We start from the raw sequence: 22,388 nt of genomic DNA on the forward strand, positions 1-22,388 counted from the left end.
ATCAAGGTCCGTTCAAGCACCCAATGCCTCCGAACTGTAAAAAAAACGCCCTTAGCATGAATGGCAACTGCGAATTACGGTCTGCAGTTTCTATTTTCTTGTGAAGGAAGGAGAATTCGACATTGTGGTGGGAATTTTGTGTTAACTGTTGTGAAAGTAACTGTGTGTGTGTGTGATCAAAAGTTGTAAAATGCAAAGGATTTTGCAATTTTGTTCATATGGCATTTGACATATCTAATGAGTAATTCACAATAAAAATTGGAAGAGACTGCAAAAGTATTTTTATTCGCGATGTATTAATTTTCGCTAATTTCGCGGCCGCTAAGAAATTGCGAAAAATTGTTCTCTCGAACACAGCTTGACATGGATCCCGCGGAAGGAAACAGACCTGGAAATAAAGGGCGAGGAGATTTTGACATTTCCATTCTAGTCGGAGGGGTGTTCGCTGTGGCATGCCGAAGAGCGCGCAATCAGCCTGGCGTTATCAACGCTGCGCTTGTTTGTTTTAGGCGACCGTGTCTGAGGGATTACGAAGAATCGATGATGTCCTGATGGTGCACGCCAGGTTAGCACGTGCGAACCAGTCGTCTCTCACCTCTCCTAAACTTCCAAAATTAAAATTAAGGGGAAGTGATCCAGATTAGGAAAATTTTCAGAAAATGGATTGATGTGGGACAAAAAAAATCAAAATGCGAAACACCGAACAACCAGAAAGTTTAGAGAACAGTTCTTCTGGAGTGGGCAGTGGATAAGTTTCCCATCGGACAACGGGATTAACAGAACTTTTGTAGTCCCCGCATACCCTTATTGCGCCGTTCTTCTTGACCACTGGCACGATAGGTGTGGCCCACGATGAATGTCTAACCGGCTCAAGGATGCCTTGTTCAACAAGTTTGTCCAAAGCTTCATCCACCTTTGGCAACAATGCAAAGGGCACTGGTCTTGCCTTGTAAAACTTTGGCTGGGCGGTAGGTTCCACTTCTACCCTTACTGGCAGTCCCTTGCTCTTTCCCAATCCTGGTTGCAAGACCTTTGCGTATTTACGCAGCACCGGCGTTGTTGAAGAGCCTAGGTTCTTGACACCGGCATCCAGTCGATGGATCTTCACCTCAATTCCCAGGGCCTTGAACCAATCCCTGCCAAGCAGACTCACACCAGCTCCCTTGACGACCACCAAGCGCAGTCGTTCTTGACGAACCTTGTAGCAAACATTTACAGTTGCGGAACCCAATACCCTCAACTCCTGTTGGCTATACGTACAAAGGCGGAGCTCACAGGGCTGAAGTTTGTGTTTGGACAGACGAAGTCGCCGAAAGGTCCTCTCATTGACCACAGAGCACACTGCTCCCGAGTCCACCTCCATTTCAAGAGGCTGTCCATTGACTTCTACCGACACGCGGACCGCTGGTTCTTCAGCTGTTATTTGGAAAACGCCGTAAACGTCGGCTCCTCGACCACGATGGTGGCCGTCTGGTCTCCCGCTTGAAGATTTTTGCGTCGTCGGCGAACGTCTCGCCTTAGCTTTCTTCTGGCAAACTTTCACGATGTGGCCCCGTTGTTTGCAGTAATGGCATACTGCGTGTCGAAACGGACAGTCGTCCGGTACGTGAACTCCTCCGCAGAGGAAGCATTTCGTTGATGCACTGGTTGGCTGTCCTGCACTGTCATGTTTCGGCTTCGTTCTGTTAGGCTTAGCACCTCCTGCGACGCCATCCTTCTGAAGACTGTAAACATCGGTGGGCATCGCCCCCCGAATCTTCTCGGTCTCACAAAGAGCATATTCTGCTACTATCGCCTTGTCCTGAGCCAAGGTGAAGGTCAAGTTGGACTCAGCTAACAGTCGTCGCTGGAGAGACTCGTCACGAAGTCCACAGACAAGTCTGTCTCTAAGCATGTCGTCAAGCGTTGACCCGAAGGCACAGTGTTCGGACAACCGACGAAGTTCGGCGACATAGTCGGCAACACTTTCCCCAGGCCGCTGGTCACGCTTCCCGAACTGGAACCGCTGGACGATAACCGAAGGTTTCGGGTTGAAGTGTGTTGCTGACTTAGAGACAATGTCTTTATAATCCGTTTCCGCAGGCAAAGACGGGGAACAGAGGGAACGGATAACTGCATACGTCGCAGCACCGCACACCGTGCACAGCACAGCTCGCTTCTTGTCGCTTGAAGTGCTGTCGTTGGCGGTGAAGTAAAATTCTAACCTTTCCAGGTATGAAGGCCAAGCAGAACCCGGACCGGGAATAAATTCTTCGAAGGCTCCGAATGTTGGTGCAGTTGCTTGCTTCCCGCCGCTGGTTCCGTTGCCTTGCGCCATACTTCGTGGCGTAACTGCGTAGTTCGTAGTTCACCTCGTCGCCATGTTGTTGCGTCTTTATTCCTAGTGTGCCAAAGCACTACATGGTACATACATAGAGCTAGCCGCTTGCCAGCTTGGAGCCGAAAAAACATCACGTAGCGGTCCGGCCTTTTATCACAGTCACCCTAGCGGCGGACATAACAAGTAAGGCCCCCTAACGAGCATAACATTCAATCACAGTTACATACATAACAATTGAAACATTCAAATAATTTATTTGATTAAAAAATTATGATATTGCGACCGGCAGCACGATGACTTGGTCAGTTATCACCTCAGTTCTCTCAGTGTGTGGTTGTAGGGCTTTTTTTTTAAATATTGTTTCCTTCACTGGCAATTAACGATCACTCTATGTCACAGTGTGTGATTGAATAACATGGTGAAATGAAGTAACAGTCTGAAAAATACATATTCTTCATTTTTACATTTTGCATTTGCTTAATTTGTAACATGGATTACGTTGCTCCAGATTACAGCCGTGTAAAAATAAAGGATTACATTGCGCTTCATCCTTTTTTATATTCGTTTTTATGTTGTTTTTCATAAAGCAGCAAGGAATGCCTAGGACTGTGTAATCTCTGTTGGTTTGTGCTCTCCCCCACCCTCCGCCCCATGAAATTTCCTAGCCTGCTGTTCCCAAAGATTAGTACCGGAGCACCACACTCGGCAGGTGATCTTGGATCAGTCAGGGTATTTTAGATAATCACAGCACGGCTGACTGATTGCCTTTGTGTATGTAACAGCAAATTATGTTTGTGGTGCCGAATGCAGAACATACACCCTTGTGTTCGGGGAGTCGAACATGAAGCATTCGGTCTCCACACGTGGGATTGCCCGTTTCTACCGTTCTGTTTCAGCGGGGTCCGATGGAAAACGAAAAATCCAATTCCCTGCATCGCAACCAGTTACACAGCATGTCTTGGGTATGCTGGTACGCAATTACGAATCAACGAAGAGGCAAAGAAACTGTCGATGCTGTCGGATTCACATTCCAGTTGCCGACTGAACAATGTCGTCTCCCTCGTCTGCTAATGGAGGACGGCTCCCCGATCAACACTAGCAGAGCCATTTATAGGGAGAGCGTGGCCATTCTCTGATCTCTTGCCGCCTCATGGGTTTTTTGACATTAGAGTCGTCGTTGCTGAATCCAAGTAGAATCCGCTTATCAGCCATCTGGTGCGTGTCATTTTGATGCTGTCCGTCAGCTGGTCGACAGCTTTGCTGTCGCACTGAATGCAATCTACAGGAATGATCGGCTTATGACCCACAGGAGCCTGTGATAAGGGGGGCTTTGTTGTCAAACTGAAGGAGTTCAAGGACGAAGCGCTTTCGAAGAACGATGTATGCACGTGTCTTCTCTGCTTGCGTCGTAAAAAACGATCAGCATCAATATGGCGTCGCCGACTGGCTGACGACGGGAGAGCAATAGAGCACGGCGAGGGAGGTCGCTTAGCCGTGACGTCGCATGACTCTTTTCAAGTTAGGCTTCTCCTAATGGCCAAACTCTCCCTATAAACGGCTCTGAACACTAGCGCCCCTGCGCGACACCTCCAGACCCTTAACAAGTTGCTCCATTGCATTCCACTGGCGTTTCCTAACCAGAAAGCTCAGAGAGACAAGAAACTTTAGTGAGAAGCTCTAAAGAAAACACTAAAGTTTCGTCCGGCGACCGCAGCACCAACTGTCCTCCTCTAGCGTAGAGCGCCCTTACTAGACGGCCGTGTCCGCCGTGCCGGGAACGTCATCTTTTTTGTGGATATCCTTGCGCCACGAATTTTCAGAGCCGCAGTGTAGGTGACACATTCCCAGGGGCGGATCTAGGATTTTCCCGAGGCGGGTGTCCGCTGTGGACAAGTGCTACATGCATGCTGGGATTGATCCACTGAACCCTATGTTCAAGTCCGGGGGTCCGGACTTGAAGAATGAGGGGGTCCGGTTGGTAGAATTGGGGGGTCCGGACCCCTCGACCCCTCCCCCAGATCCGCGCCTGCACATGCCTGTGTACGGAAAACCCTCCGGTTACACGACCACAAATGGCACTGCAAAATAGGGCTTGGAGTGCCCCCATACATCGTGAAACAGGCCCTTTGAGAGACCGTGATATGATTCAGGAGGCCGCGTCTCGGTGCCACCAGTTTGTCGCACAGTTCCTATTGCCAACATTTTCCCCATATTGGTTGAAACTTGTCAATATGGGGCCCATATTGCAAAGTTTGAGCCAGTGTCGGGGAAATCCTGATAAAATGGCTCCCACATTGGCCCGATATCACCAATGCCCAGCCAATATGTGTCCAGTATTGTGTGCTGCCTGCGATGTAGTAGGCGCATGCGGCACAAGGTACACGGATACACCAAATTAACTTAGACATGCTCTTCTGGAGGTACAATTCTAGTTATGATTGGAAATACCCAATGGTAGTCTCCAATGAACAATTCAGTGGTAAATCTGGTAGGTGCATGAGGCATTGCATAAACAGGTGACAGGTGAAAGATTATCTTTTGTCCGGTGGTCATAACCGCTTTTGTCTCTGTTCCTTATCATCACAATCATAAGCTGAGATCAGAGTGACCATGAGATACAGAGTGAAAAATAAAAGGCTAATTAATGCCACAAATTGCGATTTCAATATTCCCCATAGAACATGCAATGTGGGCATTTGCTTAGTCACGAAGTTGCCAAAGTAATGTCCTACTTAGCTGCCTAATAATGAACTTATCTAAAACATGTCACGTAGCTAAAACTTTTGTTCAGTTCGTGCAGTTCAAAATAAAACTAATATTTTAGGAATAAATGTGGTGTGACCAAATTCGTCAGTTCTGGTTGGGTGATACCAAGTGAGACACAATTAGCTGTACCTTAAATGTTCCAATTCGAAAAAAAGCACCCCTTTTCTTTCCAGGCAACAAACCAATATATACAAACAATAGGTATATACATGCACACACACAAACGCACCACCTTTGTGCATGCACTACGCACAGACTCCAGTATGGCGCCTTTGCTTTTGCAGATACACTTCGACTCTTTAAACTTCTTTACATGCCGCAAGGACCTATTTTCAGTTTCTTTCCCACTTTTATCTTTGAACATGTTTAACTGTCTTGCGGTGTATTAATGCCAACAGCCACCCAAGTAGCAGCACAACATCGCTCACATACACTGAAAACGTCAACTCTGCGGACGTACGCTCTCAAGCACAACGTGCATAAATGTTCGAAGAACATGCGCGTTACTTCACGTGTAATCTGAAGGCACTTTAGCCAATATAAATCTATCTGTTTCTTTTCACTCCTCCGATCTCAATTCCATCCGTCCAAACACCACTAAACGTACAGCGACTGTCTGCAGCATCCTGCGCCAACGAGACGCATCAGGTTCGAGGGTTTTCTGCCACCGCCGCCGCTCTTCTGTATTGGTCAGGGTTTCGAAATAAGCGCCCGGGGGCCGCCGGCACAGCAGGCTTGGAGGCGCCGATTTTAAAACGAAACAAACAAACGTGGTTGGTGGATTCGAAAGATTCGATTCGCAGTTTTGGGCAGCGGGATTCGGATTTGCGAATCTCGTATCCCTGCCTAGGATTCGAGGATTTGGTTGGCACATCCCTATTCTTAACCCTTTCCCCCAATGTGTTTTCCCCATGCTGTCGCATTTCTACACTTGTTTAGCAATGGCTTCCTAGTATTTTGCTGCTGTTTTCATCTTGTGTTAGCTGTCAAGTTTCGTAGCGATGTGTGGTGACCTGTGCGGTGCGGTGGTTTGATTAGACCTGAGCGCTCCGTCTTGAGCCTTTTCTCCGTGCTGTCGCATGTTTAGCATTTTCGTAGCGGTTAGGCCTTTTCCCCTATGTTTTATAAGCGCTTTTGCATGTTTGCATGCACTTGTTTAGCAGTGTCTTTGTTGTTGCATTTTAAGTACTGTAGCAAGACTGGTATTCACAATAGTTGGCTACGTATGCGTGCATTCCTACAGTATCTTGTTCGTTACAATATATTATCATGTAAAGGCAACTGTATTAGAGACTTTTTTCCTTGTAATAAAAGTGTTTATAAAGTTATGTGGGGTTTTGTTGTTCGAGAGGGTACAGAAACGTCTGCATGGGACGCCGTCCATCCACTTTGTAGAAACACTGCATAGGGTTATAGCATTTGGGCGTCAGCGTCGCTTGCCACTGAGAAAAGCTTGGCATTCTGCTGCTCCAGGGACACCTGATGCAGTTGGGCCTTTATATCAGTAGTAAGCACTGACCACCGGCTGCCGGCAGCACATAGGGGCCTTGGACACCATTAAGTTAGCAATTAGGGCCCCCACAGTAATTGGGACCATCCCGTGAGCCATTACACTAATTGAAGAGCATTTAACGCGTGTCCAGACCACCCTCTGTGTTGCCGGCAACCAATGGTCATAAAATAATAGATGGAAATACAGTGGAGGGGAACAATTTATTTGAAAATCAACAATGCCGTGTCGAAGAAATCACTTTGGAAAGGGCGGCTGACCACCAACCACCATGTTGCTTGTAGATGGCTGCTAGTTGTAGAGATTGACGACAGGTGGCTACCTAGTTGCACGGCCATTACCTACCATTAGTTGCACGGCATCACACCAGATGGCACCACTGTCCCCTCATGGATATATGTATGGAAGACAGAAAAACAACAAAGTAGCAGCCGGTAAAATAGCAACAAGAAAGACACTGCTAAACAAGTCTAAACATGCGAGAGCACGTACAAAACATCGGGGAAGAGGCCTAACCGCTACAGCAAATGCTAAACATGCGACAGCACAGAGAAATGGCGTAAGACAAACGCTTAGCCCTAATCACAGCGACAGCACATTTCTATAAAACTTGACAGCTAACAGAAGGTGAAAACTGCAACAAAATACTAGGCCGCTAAACAAGACCAGACGTACTCGTCCGGCGTAACTGCTAAGCATGCGACAGCTTGGAGAAAACACTACATGTTGGGATAAAAGCTTAAGACGACCCATGCTGCACACTGTCCTGGTCCACTATTGTCGTGACACTGGAACTACCAGTCCTATGTTGGAGCATGTTTACCATTATTCTTCCAATAATCGTTGCTGCATGGGAATGGGTTGCCATCAAGCAGTCAATATTCGCTGGTGACTGGAAATATGGTCACCATATAGTCATAAAACAGGCGATATTAGCTGAATATGGACAACATGGTCTACATATTGCCGAGGAGTACACAATATTGGTTGGAAGCGTGCAATGCTGCAATGTGGTTTGGATATAGTCTGTGACCAAACAACATTGGTTCAAAGTGGGCAGTGTGGTCTACATATAGCTGTCACTTATGCAATATCCCCATGAAACTCGAAAATATGATCAAGATATTGCTGGCGACCAAACAACATTAGATGAAAATGGGCATTATGGCCTAGACATAGCCATCGGGAAAGGAGTGTTGGCTGAAAACTGACAATATTGTTTACATGTAGCCCTCAGCCAATCAATATGCATTGAAAGTTGGAAAAATCGTCTACATATTGCCAATGACCCAAAATATTGGGTGATGAAAATGGGCAATATGTTCAACATATAGCACTGACCAATGAATTTTGGTTGAAAACTGGCAATATAGTCTACATATACCTGTCGACCAAATAATATTGGATGCATCTGGGTAATACAGTCTACATATAGCCGTCAGCTAATGAATATTGTCTGAAACCTGCTAATATTGGTCACATATATCTGGCTACCAAATAGTACAGGATGCAAGTGGGCACATGGCCGTCGAACAAATAAAATTGGATGAGGGTTGGTATATATTCTTCATATTGCCATAGACCAAATAGTATTGGATGCAACTGGGCAATATGGTCTGCACATTTCTGTACAACAAATAATATTGAATGAAGGCAACATGTTCTACGTTTAGCCATAACCCAAATACTCTTGGACGGAACTCAGCAATATGGTGTACATAGAGCTGTCGACCAAATAACATTGGACACAACTGGGCGATATGGTTTACACATAGTCGTAGAACAAATAGTATCCCAGGCAGCACACAAAGTGGGCCCATATTGGCTGAGCATTTGTGATATGGGTCCAATATGGGACCCATTTGCTGTGACCTTCCCCATATTGCAATATGTGCCCATGTGAACAAGATAGAGCCGATATTGGGAAAAGGTCGGTGATATGCGCCCCATAGTGACTGAAAATGTGTAAAATGGGACGAAAATCGGTGGGGAAGCATGGTGCAGCGGGCTAGGTTGGTCTTGATCTTTTATTTATTTATTTTTATTTGTAATACTTCTGGCATGAATGCCATAGAAGGAGGGACAGTACGAACGCGAATACAGAACACATGCAATGAACAGATAATCACACAAATTAAAAAGGATACTAACAATAAGAGAAAACCTATAACGCTCTGTAATATTGTGAGATGCCGTCCTCAAATAAAGACAGTGTGTCACAGTCAACCACCGCCTGTGAAAAGCTGTTCCAGTCCCTGATGGCCACCGGGAAAAAGGAGTCCCGTAGACAATTAGTTCGAAATTTGTATGGCGTTAGGTGCTGGCTGTGTTTCCCCCGTCGGCTGCCATACTGCTGTAAGCGCAAGTATCCATCTTTCGCAATACCGGTCAGATCGTTGTAGATATTCCATAGGAGTTTTAGACGCTGAATTTTATTTCTAGAACGCAATGAAAGTAGATTGGCTGACTCCAACATCTGCGTTGGTGAGTCTAAACGAGAATAACGGTTATACACAAAGCGAATAGCCTTCCTCTGTACCATCTCAATTTCTCTTACTTTTGTAACAGCCTCGGGAAACCATATTACAGAGCCGTAGTCAGTGATAGAGCGGACAAGAGATTTGTAGGCAGTTAGTTTTGTCTGGGAGTCAGCCTCCACTAGAGTTCGCCGTAGCAAGTATAACCTGCTACTAGCTTTGGAGATAACTTCTTTAAGGTGCTGGCTCCATGTCAAGTCGCTGGTGAACGTCAAGCCGAGATATTTGTGTGCATTTACTTGCTTTAAAGGAACGCTCTTCACTTCGTATTGGCACTGCATGGCACTGGTCTTCTTTCTAGACACCGTCATGTAAACACTCTTCTGCGCATTAATACCCATTTGCCAAGTTTCGCACCAATGGACTACAGAATCAAGGGAACGCTGAGGGGTTACTTGGTCCTCAACCGTATTAACACACCGACCCTTGGGGAACTCCGGAAACTACACTGAGTGACGTGGAAGATGTATTATTGTAAGTAACAAACTGGAGCCTCCCCGTCAGATAGGACGCAAGGCAGTTGATGAGCTTTTCGTTTTTAAATTGACAGCTGAGTTTCCAAAGCAGTTTAGAATGCGACACACTGTCGAATGCCTTTTGGAGGTCAAGAAAGATAACATCAGACTGCTTTGAATCATCAATGGACGTAGCTAGATCGTGTACAAATTCTATTAATTGATGTGTAGTTGAGGATCCTTTGTGGAGTCCATACTGACATTTGCTAAGCACAGAATACTCTTCCAAAAACTTTACCATGTGACAGTACAATATATGCTCGAAAATTTTTGAGCAACTGGATAGCAGTGAAATGGGTCGGTAGTTACTAGTACCGCGACACTCAGACTTCTTAGGTACGGGAACAATTTTGGCAGTTTTCCAAGCTTTGGGAAGCACTCCGGAATCGTAAACCTTTTGGAATATCACTTGCAAATATAGTGAGATCCATTCAGCATACCGCCTAAGAAATGCATTAGGAATATTATCGGGCCCTGCGCCTTTTTTAGTGTTAACCTTCAACAACAACGCAAGGATACCTTGTGATGTGAAAACCACGTTAGAAATCGGGGGTAAGTGCCTAGGTTCACTATAGGGAGGTATTTGTCCATCATCTGTTAGAAACATGGAAGAAAAATACCGATTAAATAAATCCGCTGAGAGATTAACACCTACAGCTGTGCTGCGTTTTTTCGGAGCAACATAGCGCCAAAATTTTTGCGGTGAATCCCTAAGAAAGCTTCCTAGGGTTGTACTGAAAAAGTGATTTCTGTTATTTGAAATCATGGTTCTGAGTTCCTTCCTAAGTTGCGTTGTTATAGGTTTTGGGCTGCCTCTCTTCTTTAGTCTATTCAGCTTGCGTTTCACATGAATTACTTCTCTCGAAATCCATGGTCTGCGCCTGCCGACTAATTTCTTCTTGAGTGGCACATATGACTGTAAACAGTGATTAACTAAATTGTAAAACACTGACCACGTTTCATCACTACAGAGCTGAGAAACCGTTACACAAAATCTGTCAAATCCGGATGATAAGCAGTCGATAACCTCAGTATCTGCTGCTCGACTGAAGTCATAGAAGAAAGCGCGTCTGCTATTATTTCTTTTTAGGGGAGACAAGTAACAATTGAGAACAATACAGTGATGGTCTGAAATTCCCTCAACTATTTCATGAGTAACATCAGCCATTTGACGGGTCACAAACATCAGATCAAGTAGCGAGGATGTCGAAGTCGTCACCCTTGTAGGCCTATTAACCACCTGTTGTAAGTTAAACTGATAAGCAAGGTCAAAGAGGGCGTCGGCACTGCCTTTTTCGCGACATTCACCTTTAGTTAAAGTAAGCCACTCAATGCCGTGCAAGTTAAAATCGCCACACATTATTATCTTATTGTTGATTTGCGTGATACTCGCTAAGTAATCGGTTGAGGAGAGTAAGACGGACGCATCTGCACCTGGCGGTCTATACACAACTCCAACAAGTACATTACCATGCCTTGTGATAAGCCGGCACCAAACACTTTCGATATCAGTGGGGGGAAGAAACATAAAGTCAAGATTCTTTTTAAACAACAAGGCAACGCCCCCGCCACGCGTATCACGATCATTTCTAACAACTGCATAGTCATCTGGAAAAATTTCTTGTGAATTAATACTTGGGCAGAACCATGTCTCAGTAATCGCCACTACGTCGGGATCATGTTCAAGAAGTAGAGCTTCAATAGCACATCTCTTGTTCAAAACACTCCTCGCATTGACACACAATACAGAAACAGCCGTCGGCTCAACTAGTTTTTTTTCGAAGGCGGCATGTGTGTTGTTTCTACTACAGCTTTCTTGTCAGCATCGTACTCATACTTTTTATCGCTGATGTACAACTTATTGAAACGTAACCGGAAGCGTTCACCCTGCTGTTTTGCAAATCTGTTAAGCTCATTTAGCGCTATTCGCACAGAGGTGGAGAAATCCTCATTTATGTAAAACTTGGTGCCTTTCAATTTGCCAGAATTTGACAATATGCTGTCTCTGACTTTGAAAGACAAGAACTTAGCTATGATAGGCCTCTCCCTCTGCTCACTGAATTTTCCGAGTCGGTGAGCCCGTTCTATGTCATTGCTTGTAAGAGAGATACCCAAGTGCTCATCGCAGAGGTTTCGTATCTTGGTTTCAGACTCAGCCCACGTCTCAGAATCCGAATCGGGCAGACCAACAAAAATAAGGTTGTTACAATATAAGGTTGTTAAGGTTGTTATATCTTGGTGAATGCGGCATCGGAGTCTGGACTCCACTGAAGCACAGACAAAGGTGGTTTTTTCCCAGCGAGGAGGGTGTCCAGAGAGCACAGTCTCGGCACAGTGGAGTATAAAAGGCCGGTAAAAATTTACGAGTCCGAGGAAACGGCGTAACTGGCGCAAAGAATGAGGGCGAGGAAAGTTGGTCATCGTCTCAACCTTGCTTTTGAGAGGAGCAATGCCTTCGAGTGTCATCTTGCGGCCCAGAAATTCAGTAGATGACACGCTGAACTCGCATTTCTGTATGTTGACCACAATTCCTTGGGCAGCCAGTCGTTCGAAGAGCAGCCGAAGGTACAGTTCGTGTCCTTCTGGCGTCGAGCCTGCCACCAAGAGATCGTCGATGTAGGCAAAGACGAAAGGTAGTCCACGAACCATGCAGTCAATGAACCACTGGAATGTTTGAGCTGCATTTAAGCGGAAAGGCATGTGGGGGAACATAAAGAGACCAAAAGGTGTGATGGTTGGGGTTTTCTTGACGTCCTCGACTCCAACCAGAACCTTATGGTAGGCCTTGATTAGGTGAGTCTTGCTGTAGAGGTTTGTGGCGTGCAAGTTAACGGTGCAATCCTGAAGGCGAAGTAGTGGGTCCAGAAAGGTGATGAGAGTAACGGCACAGTAGTCGCCGCACGGGCACTAGTCACCAGTCTTCTTGGGGACCGTGAGCAATGGATTGGACCAGTCACTTGAGGAAGGTCGGGCCACACCGATAGCGAGCATATGGTCGAACTTCACACAGGCAATCTTCAACTGCTCCGGGGTGAGGCGATGCTGCTGCAGGGAAATGCGCGCGCCGGAGGTCTTGATGGAGTGGACCACACTGTGACAGACAGGCTTCGACCAATCAGGTGCCTGCGTAAGGGTGGGGACTTCACGCAGGATGGCAGTGTATGGTGACCGCAAGGCAGAAATGGTCGTGAGCATCGGAAACGGAACGTCACTACCAGAGACAGCTCGGACAGACAGGTTCGTGGAAGAGTTCTCGAGGCGCTTGCGCTCTACGTCGACCGTGAGGTGGCAGTGCTGAAGGATGTCCACCCTCAAGATCACTGTGTCAACGGCTGCTACGAGGAAGAGCCATGGGAAATGTCGGCGCAGCCCAAGGTTCAGCGTAAGAGACACCTGGCAGTAGACCGGGATGCCTGTGTTGTTCAAAGCAGTGAGGTGGAAAATGGGCTTGCGTCGCTGGTCAAGAGCGTTTGCGGTAGCACATTGACTTCGGCGCCGGTGTCGAGGAGAAACCTTGCCCCGACGTGTGGTAGGTGACAAAATCGAGATGGTTGCTGGCAGGGAAGGATAACGGACGTATTTTGGCTACCGTTTCCATTTTCGGTACTGCTATATTTTCGTTTCCGTTATCCGTTTCTGATACCGGCCTTTCAATTTCGTTTCCGTTACGTTTCCGTTACTGTTTCCGATAATGGAACGGTGGTTACAGAGCTGGCGGGAGGACAGCCCGTCCGGCTCTATCAGCACCCTGTTTTACAAAAGTGCTGCTTCGGTGTCACGCGCTCACACTACACAAGTAATTTTACGTTGTTACGATGCGCACATCTTGCAAGCTTTAAAAAAAATGTAGGAATATGTCTTCAGTCTTCAGTCACTCGGAGTCCATCAACTCAAGGTGGACGTAACCTTCGTCCAATGTCGCATTTATAAGCGGTCGCTCTCAGTCACTTATGATTTCTATGCTCTCAGTAGTAAATAACACTGCCAGGGCCACGGTGAAATGAAAAAAAGGAGAGAGAGAGAGAAGAAGTACAAAATAAGTAATTAAAAATCGTAGGCTGTCACCCTTGTGCTATGGTGGAGTATAGTCATGTGTTGATGTCATGGAGTTATGAGGACTGGGACGAGGTAAGCGAGAGATGCACCTTCGCTATCCAATATTGTGCTTTCTTCCCGTGCTCTCGTGTAGTATTTAGAGCATTACAGGGAATGGAGCCATCAAAATACAAAAACAAAATATGAAAAGTGACTCAAATGTCATCGCACAACAGGAATAGCCATTACCCGAATTCAATACCGGACGTTAAATTCGTTTCCGTTTCTGTTTCCGGTAATGGAGGACTGTGGCATGCGTTTCCGTTTCCGTTATCGTTACCATCTCCAATTTCGGTAATATACCGTTTCTGTTTCCGTTACCATTACTGTTCCCCTTCCCTGGTTGCTGGAGGCATTGGAGACGGACTCAGCCGTTAGTGATCCCCGGAAGAGTTTCCCTGCCAGGAACAGGGACTCCTACATCTTCGGGCGCTAGAGTCGAAACGGTGATGGTAGCGGCAAGGGCCAGCTTCTTGGTCAGGGGAATGAAGTCGAGGAGAGCGCCGACAGCTGCCAGACCGGAATCGATGTCAGTCGGACTTCCGACGGCGCGACTGAATGGTGGCAGGGTGAATCGCCGAGGCCGCCATGGCGGATAGGCGAGTGAAAGCATCATGTAGCTGCGCAACTGGATTGATTGAGCTGGCGTACTGTGGCGGTGCAGCCCCTGGGTGTGAGGTGGAAGCTGGAGGGGTTGTTGACTTGTGCTGACTTGATATGCGGAGGCCCAGTTCTTCTACGTCGATGATTTGGCCATGGGTTGCACCTTCGAAGAGACGCCCATGGGGGTTTACCGTGATACAGTGGATATTTTGAAGGATGCGGGAATGGACGTGAGGAAGTGGACGTCTGGTTCGTCCGCCCTACACCAGATCTTCCTAGACGACGCAGTTTCGTACGATAATGCATCCACCGACGAGGCTACTATCGAGGTTCGAGGACTGCTCTGAGACCATGATGCAGATCCGCCTATGTTGTCAACTCATCATGCTGTAGCCTTCTCGCATTCACAACAGACCATGAAGCGCGTAGTACTCAAGACTTTCTCCCTCTACGATCCCTTTGGGTACCTTGCACCCTTTGTCATAAGCAGCAAAACCTTCTTTCAAAAGCTGGGGCATGAGAAGGCCTCTTGGGATGAGCCTGCTTGCGCTGAGGACCTTGTCGTGTGGGAGAAATGGAAACTGGCTTAGCTCTCATCAACCTCGGGCTAGATGTACACTGCTTCGCCGACGCCAGCCCCAAACCTATGGTACCGCTGTATCTCCGAAGTTGCGATTCTAAAGGCGTCATCTGTACCGTCTTGCTTCTTGCCAGAGCTCGCCACGTTCCCTTAAAACCCATTTCATTTTAACGGCTCAAGTTACTTGCTTGTTTGCTGGTGGCACACCTCTACAGCCACATTTCGAGCCTGTTTGTTGTGGCCTCTCTGCAGCCACAGTTTTGGACACACTCCGAAGTGGAACCCCAGTGGATCAAGGACAATGAAGCCAAACAGCTACTGTTCATCAAGTCGAAAGTAGCTGAGATCATGTCCGCATCTTGCCACACGCAGTAGTCGCAGTGCAAGAGTCGAGACAATCCCGCCGATCTCATCACGCGCGGCATTTCCGCCACGTCCCTCAAGAAAAGCAGTCTATGGTGGTACAGTCCACATTGGCTTTTGTTTGACGACGCCAACGTTGCAGACCTCATACCCTTGCCCGCACTCCCTACGCATGAGTCGCCACACGCTGCTGCCGAGCTTCCCGTGTCACCTCGTGGTCTCCACCTCGGACTCCTGGATGAATCTGTTTGCCCATGGTACGCTGTCGACTGTTTTACGTATCACAGCCTGCTGTGGGAGGTTCTATTGTAATGCTAGGCACAGGACCCCTCACTTCTGAGGAGCTTCTCATCACAGAAGTTATCTGGATCAGATTTGTCCAGCGGTATGCCTTCCAACCGGAAATTGCCGCATTACTCGATCGCTCAACGTTCCCGGCCTCTTCGCCCATTAAAGCATTCCAGCCATTCTTGAATGATGCTGGCATCCTATGTGTCGGTGTACGTCTACAGCATCTTGAAGAGTCATACCACCTCAAGCATCCAATCCTCCTCCTTCCCGCTAAGCACCGATTTACCACCCTCTTGATACTCGGCATGCACCAACGCCTGATGTATAGAGGCGTACAAGACACTATGGCGGAGATACGACAAAAGTATTGGGTGCTACGTTGTCGGAAAACCATGAAACGCGTTCTACGGTCTTGTTTAACTTGTCGCAAGAATCAATATCTGTTGGCGGCTTCAATGGCTTCCTTACCCCAGGAGTGAATCAGTCCCACAGAACCTTCACCATAGTGGGCGCCTCGATTTCTGTGGACCACTGTTCATGACCAGTACGCAGTTTCCAAAAGCCTACGTTCTGCTTTTCCGATGCGCTGTCACCAGGGCCATCCATTTGGAACTCGTCTCCTTTATGGCTGTCGCCGACTTCCCCTTGGCGTTCAAACGTTTCATCTCCAGACGTGGGGTGCCATCCGTGGTCTACTCCGACAATGCACGCGCTTTCCACAGATGTTCCAGGCTGCTGTCCTACTTGCCGGATTTTCCTCCGTCGCAAGTCGAAGATTTTGCCGCGCAACATCGCGGCGCCTGGTGTTTCATCATCGGCCGCGCACCCTGGTTGAGAGGCTAGTCGGAGCGCCTCATACGCACGGTGACGGAAGCTTTGCAACAGAAGCTTTGGAAGGCGCTCGCTCGGAAAACATTGACTAACCTTCGAGCAATTAACAACAACCTCGCGTGAAATGAAAGCTCTTGCAAATTTTCGCCCCCTCACCTGTATTGTGGACGTCCCCCGGGAGCCCGAGCCGCTATCGCCGTCCCATTTTCTGATACACAAACATGCTGTTGCCCTGACAGATTTGTGTGCGCCCAACCTCCAGCATGCTACTGGGCTACGGCACCGCATCCAGATCATTCAAGAGACCAACCTATGGTTTTGGAAGTGCTGAACTCGGGAGCATTTGCTTCAATTGCGGCCCGCCCATAGAGCCATCCCTGTTGAAAAAAACCATATCGAATATATACAGGTCCTATATGGCATTATGGAACATGGGGTTATGTGTCATATGGACATATGGGTTATATAGACCATACGGGGTCCTCATATGGCCCGTATGACCCATACAAGAATCCCCATATCCAACAATCCCGTATAAACGAGTCCCATACAATTCTCATGTGATCCATATATCCATATGATTGTGTGCGCCACAACAGAATTATGAGACCACTTATACGGGGTCCAGAGAGCATAAGGTTATGTACCATGTTGAAGAAGCCGCTGGTCGGGTAGCGGTCGTATGACAATGCGGAGTTAAGATTATACAGGGTGCATCCAGTGACACATAGTGGGGAACAAAATCCACCTACACACAAAGCACCAAAGGGAGGATACATTGTGAAAGCAGTACAGATCTCAGAAAAATGCAGGTGTGATAAGCTGAATATTTTTACACGAACATAGTGGTAAAAGAACCAGGAAACTTTTCTCTGTTATCCAGTTTATTTGGCTTGTTACATTCAAGGGCACGGTTGTAATAGCTTGCACTGCCATGAAGCAGATGTTGGAGTTGCATGGGTGAAGTGCGCACGCTACCTGTTTCGCAGTATTCCACATTAGTAACAGGCCACTGGAGCATCACATGTGACATCTTCACCCGATGTTAAGTGACGATATCGGTTAACGACTACGGGAACATGCATACTGAGTTGAGCATAAGGTAACAGGAATCAAGAGGGTAGCAATTACACTGCGTGTATAAACTAATAGGAACCCACATGCTAGGAATGTTACCAAGCAAAAGGTGCATGAATCATGGCACAACAGCCTCACAACTAACCTTCCATTCACGAAATCCAACGGCTTCTGGACGTATCTTCCAAGGTGTACACACACAGAAACAGGTCCAGACATCACTAGCAAGGCACAAGCATACAGTCAGAACAGTCTGACCTACCAACGCCACGACGAAACACCCGAAACAGGAATGAAGACAACACGTGACCGCTTACCTCCGGTGCTCCAACGTCGACTGAGCAGTGGCGGGTGCAGAGTGTGGCTGTGGCGTCGGGGGCGCCACTGTCGCGACGCTCTTCGTGCTATATCAAGCGAACGGAATGGGGCGCGAGCACGACAGCAATGCTATCGAAAAAAGGACGTTTTCGCCGTCGAAACGAGACCTCATTCACCTTTCTACGCCAAGAAACACCCGATATCGAAAAAAAATGCCCCGCGCCCCATGTATAAGGAAGTCTCTAAGGAGATAGATAGAAAGGTGTCGCAAGTTCCTACGTCTTGCCCGCTTTGAGTACCTGTGCCCGTCAGAGGGAGGTTCGGATCTGCCGTGGGGTTCCAACCCATACACTGGGACAAATGTCACGGAACGGGGGTCGGCGTCAGGAATTTTCGGAATGACGCCCTAACAGCTGGAAATTGACGGGTGGTCCGAATCAGAAAGTTGTAGTACAGGGTACGGAGCATGCACACACAAAATTTCGGGTAAATCGGGCGTTAGGTAAGCAAGTTACAGCATTGAACAGTGGGAAACGTTTCCAGGCGTCTTTACCCAGATGCGCCGATGTTGAAAAACTGCAAAGCCAATATCTTATCTTTGAGAACGAAATTTTGCGGGCCTACAGGACAAACTCGATTGAAAAGAGCACGTCGAGACCTTCAAAATTATGTTACACACGACTATGTAGCTGTAACTGGGGCAGTTTTAGGAAAATGTGGCCGCCCGTCCCATGTATTGCGAGGAGTGCAAGCACGGAAACCGGTAACTGGAGAACCGCTAAAGTTACAGAGCTGCGGTCAATTTTGTCACGTTTGGTACGTCACGTAGAGTAGGTTCCCAAAAAATGAACATCGCTGGACGCGAGCTTCCTTCCGAAAAAGGACCCCAAAGTTTGCAAAAACACCGTCTTGAACGTGTCTTCACCCACAATTTCCGAACCGCTAAAGACCGGACCGTGGTGTGATTTGGCTGATCATAGAACTATTCGATACCTATTTGGACGCAAATTTTGGCGTGAATCCGACAAACGCTGCAGGCGTGACGGCGCTCCGAACGTGTCTGTGTGCTGATGGAAGCGAAAAATTTCCACATTTGTCGGCTACCATTAGGATTTCTCACAAACTGCGGGCGTGCTCGTGAAGGGGGAGGAATGTGGAATCCGTCACAACAAATGGTGTCTTGATAGGACCATTTTAGGCCTGAATGTTAGACGCACAACCCCATCAAGCATTAGTCGAAAGACTCACTACTGCCATGAACCACTAGGATCTCCAAGAGTCTTGAGCAGGCTCTCCGTGTACTCCAGATAAATTCCTGAAGAATCGGTACTTCAATAGTCATGTGTGTCACCTCACTTATCGTTCGGAGCGTGTATCTTATTTCTGCATCGTTTCCAACCGTGCATTACTCTTCAGTCCCTAACGCAGGAACGTAGCAGTGAGTTTATTTATCTGCACATTCCTCCAGGGCCGTGACAGAAATTTGGTTTGCAAATCAATTTTTATAAGGGAAGTGCGTGACGCAATTAAGTGGCCCATTTCAAAAATAAGTTTGGCATAATTGTAATAATAACTATGTGGCAGAATCAACATTTCGAATTATGTGTCATATGTGATTCCTATGTCCCCCATACTATCCTAATGTGTGTCATACGACCCCATATGTATACTATTCTTGTCACATATGAAGTCGTATGGAACCCATATTGCTGCCACATCACTTCATACGGGTGAAATATATGTCGTATACGGTCCCATATCACTTGATACGAGGCCCACATAAGTATCATATTGACTCCATATGACTCCATCCGGCACCCATATCACGACATGGTTACGCTAGCAGAAATTTGCTGTGATGCGTTATCCTGTGTGCGCTCTGCGAATCAAACTTGTGTTGAGAGTTATTTTACACCAGTGTGAGTGGTCAAGTAAAGTGTTTTCTTTAGCATTGTGGGTCTGAGCCTTTGTCTAAAAATTTGGACTGATATTGTGTCTCCTTCAAGTCCAAAAAATCGGTCGGCGACTGCGCTATGTGCAACAGAGTAGAAGATGTACACAAATACTATTTGGCTGGACAGCAGTGCGTGACATAACAATGAAGATTAGTAATACCCTTGTCACACGGGCAGTCGTGAATGATCATTGAAATCAATTGCCATGGAACATGTGCATAGCGCCACTAACTCTGTAACGTGTCAGCTTTTCAAAGACTGTCGGATAAATGCTCCCCTGACTGGTTGACACGTTATACGCAAGGTGGCGCGATGTTCAGTGGGTATTGGTTTCAGTGGTTATTGAAGACTGTCCATGTGACAGGGGTATTATCCCAAGAAGCTTGACACAAGTTTTCTAGCATGGAGCTTTCTGGCTTTGTGTAATTCATGGAAGGCCAGATGTGATATTCAGTAGATCTGAAGCGTGATTTGAAGTCACACAAGACTGTGAAGTCTCATGCAGATCACCCCTCTCTCGTAAACACAGGTCGTAGGTTTCAGACACAATTCTTGAAACAGGAATACTAATGCAGAAAAATCCTTCTGCTATGCTGTGCAGAGCTTTATCCAGTGCCCTCTTGTTTTGAACTCAAATGCCTCACTACAGAGCAGTGAATGTGCAGTGTACGTATTACAGAATTGGGGGATGGCAAGCAAAGGAAACCCTCAGTGGGTTACCCTTTTATGATGTCCACGATAAATATTCTGTCAGTGTGCTGTGCGCAAATTTTTATCGAGCTTTAGATGGTGCATGGCAAGAGCACTGTTAAATTTATGTTTTGTTTGAGTTATACAAATTATTTCAGCCTTCAAGCTTGCTGAAATCTCCAATATCCCCACTGATGTAGTGAGCAGTGCCAGAGAAATATCAAAGAAGATCTGTAGGAGAGCTGAGGTAAAGAAGCACCATGCACGTTTATTTTCATTAAAAAGCCTAGTACCTTGCATTTTTGACAACAATAGACGAGTTCAAGAAGTGCCAGTGCTCCTTGTGCTGCTCATTCTCACTGGAAAGACCTTGACACTTCCTGAAATGTGAACTGAGAAAGGAGAAATAGAAGCAGTTCGGAGGCTTTTTCCTTCCTTGTGATAAGAAAGTTCCCACAATTCAGAGAAGCGATATGCCCTCTGGGTTTTTGTGAAATAGTCTACTGGGTCAGTAACTTTCAGCAGAGCTCTGCAAATAGCAATATTTCCAAATCAAATTGAATGTGAATATGTCACATACACAGTGAATTGAATTCAGCTTATGTCTTTCCATTTCAAATTGAATTTGGATATTCACGAAAAGCCAAACTCGAATATTTGAAATACCTCACTTTGGTATATACAGTCGACCCCCGTTTATCCGGACTTCATTTATCCGGATCCCGTGGTATACGGACAAAAGGCACGGGAACGGATTTTCCTCCATGTATTGTTCTCGTTTATCCGGACTTCAGCTTCCGGACTCGGACAACAATTCCCAATTCGAGGGAACGAAAGTCGAAAATTCTTGTAATCCAGCTTCAGTTATCCGGACTACCGTGAGTAAGAGGAGACGCTGACCCCACTTCGTCACCCTTTTCGCTGTTTTGGTGTTATTCCCGTCACACGTCAGGGACCTACATTCCTTCATAGGGGAGACAACCGTGCACGATGACTCCCTTTTCTATATGTGTTCGTTGGGTCACGTTGACCAGTCGAGTAATTTGGAAATATCTCGAGCAACTGTCCGGTTCTAGGGGGGAGAACTCCAACCCGAGGGCCTGCTGCTTACGGCCCGTTGGCCGATGAAGACATTCCCCTAGCTGAGCTGCGATCCCTGATGCAGAGGCTCACGGCGACTGCCGTAGATGATGCTGCGGTTTCTAACTACGTTGACGTTGATAAGGATGATGACGCGTGTGCAGCTATGACTGATGACGGTGTGATTGTTGCTGTTGCCCCCGATGATGTGCAGCAAGACGGTGCCGATGACGCCAGTGAGAAACAAGGCTCCGACATTGACACTTTGCGACCGCACTGACATTCTTCGAGCAGCGCAACAGCGTGGCTCAACTCTATGCACTCAGCAAAAGTTTGCAGGAATCGAGTGCCTACACTACTATGTAACAGCTGTCATTGACGAGATTTCTGTGTTTTAATTAAACCTTGCTCTGTAGGACGTTTCTATTCGGTCGTTTCATTTATCCGGATGCTCCGGTATCCGGACGATTTCGCCGGCAACGGCACCGTCCGGATAAACGGGGGTCGACTGTATATATCTTAACTTTGTGCACATTGGGAGAACTGCTGCTGCTTTGCAGTCCAAATAAAATATCAGGAGAAAAACAAGCCACCCTACTTCAGGTATTAGAACACACATACATTGCTGGGATGTGTATCCTCTAGTTTATTTGTTTGCAGTTATACTCTCCTGTGCTTTTTACACATGCAACCCTCTGTTATTGAATGCAGCTCTAGAACTTGTAAATACATCTGTTGGGACCTATAATGTACAATGTACAGTGAAATGACTCACAATGTAAACACTGAAAACCTTCCAATCATTTGTGGTGGTGTGCTTCAGGAATGGACCAGTCTAGGAATATATTGTGAGCACA

General features: G+C 46.9%; 1 protein-coding gene across 1 annotated transcript in view; it reads left to right on the top strand.

The window, feature by feature from the left end:
* Window positions 1-22,388, top strand: part of LOC135384736 (mutS protein homolog 4-like) — a 103,787-nt gene that overhangs the window by 70,204 nt on the left and 11,195 nt on the right. The window contains exon 23 of the mRNA XM_064613925.1: window positions 20,610-20,698. Coding sequence (XP_064469995.1) covers window positions 20,610-20,698 — 89 coding nt within the window. The remainder of the gene's footprint in view (window positions 1-20,609; window positions 20,699-22,388) is intronic.

This window comes from Ornithodoros turicata, chromosome 2, assembly GCF_037126465.1.
Source record: "Ornithodoros turicata isolate Travis chromosome 2, ASM3712646v1, whole genome shotgun sequence".
In the NCBI taxonomy this organism is placed as follows: Eukaryota; Metazoa; Arthropoda; class Arachnida; order Ixodida; family Argasidae; genus Ornithodoros; species Ornithodoros turicata.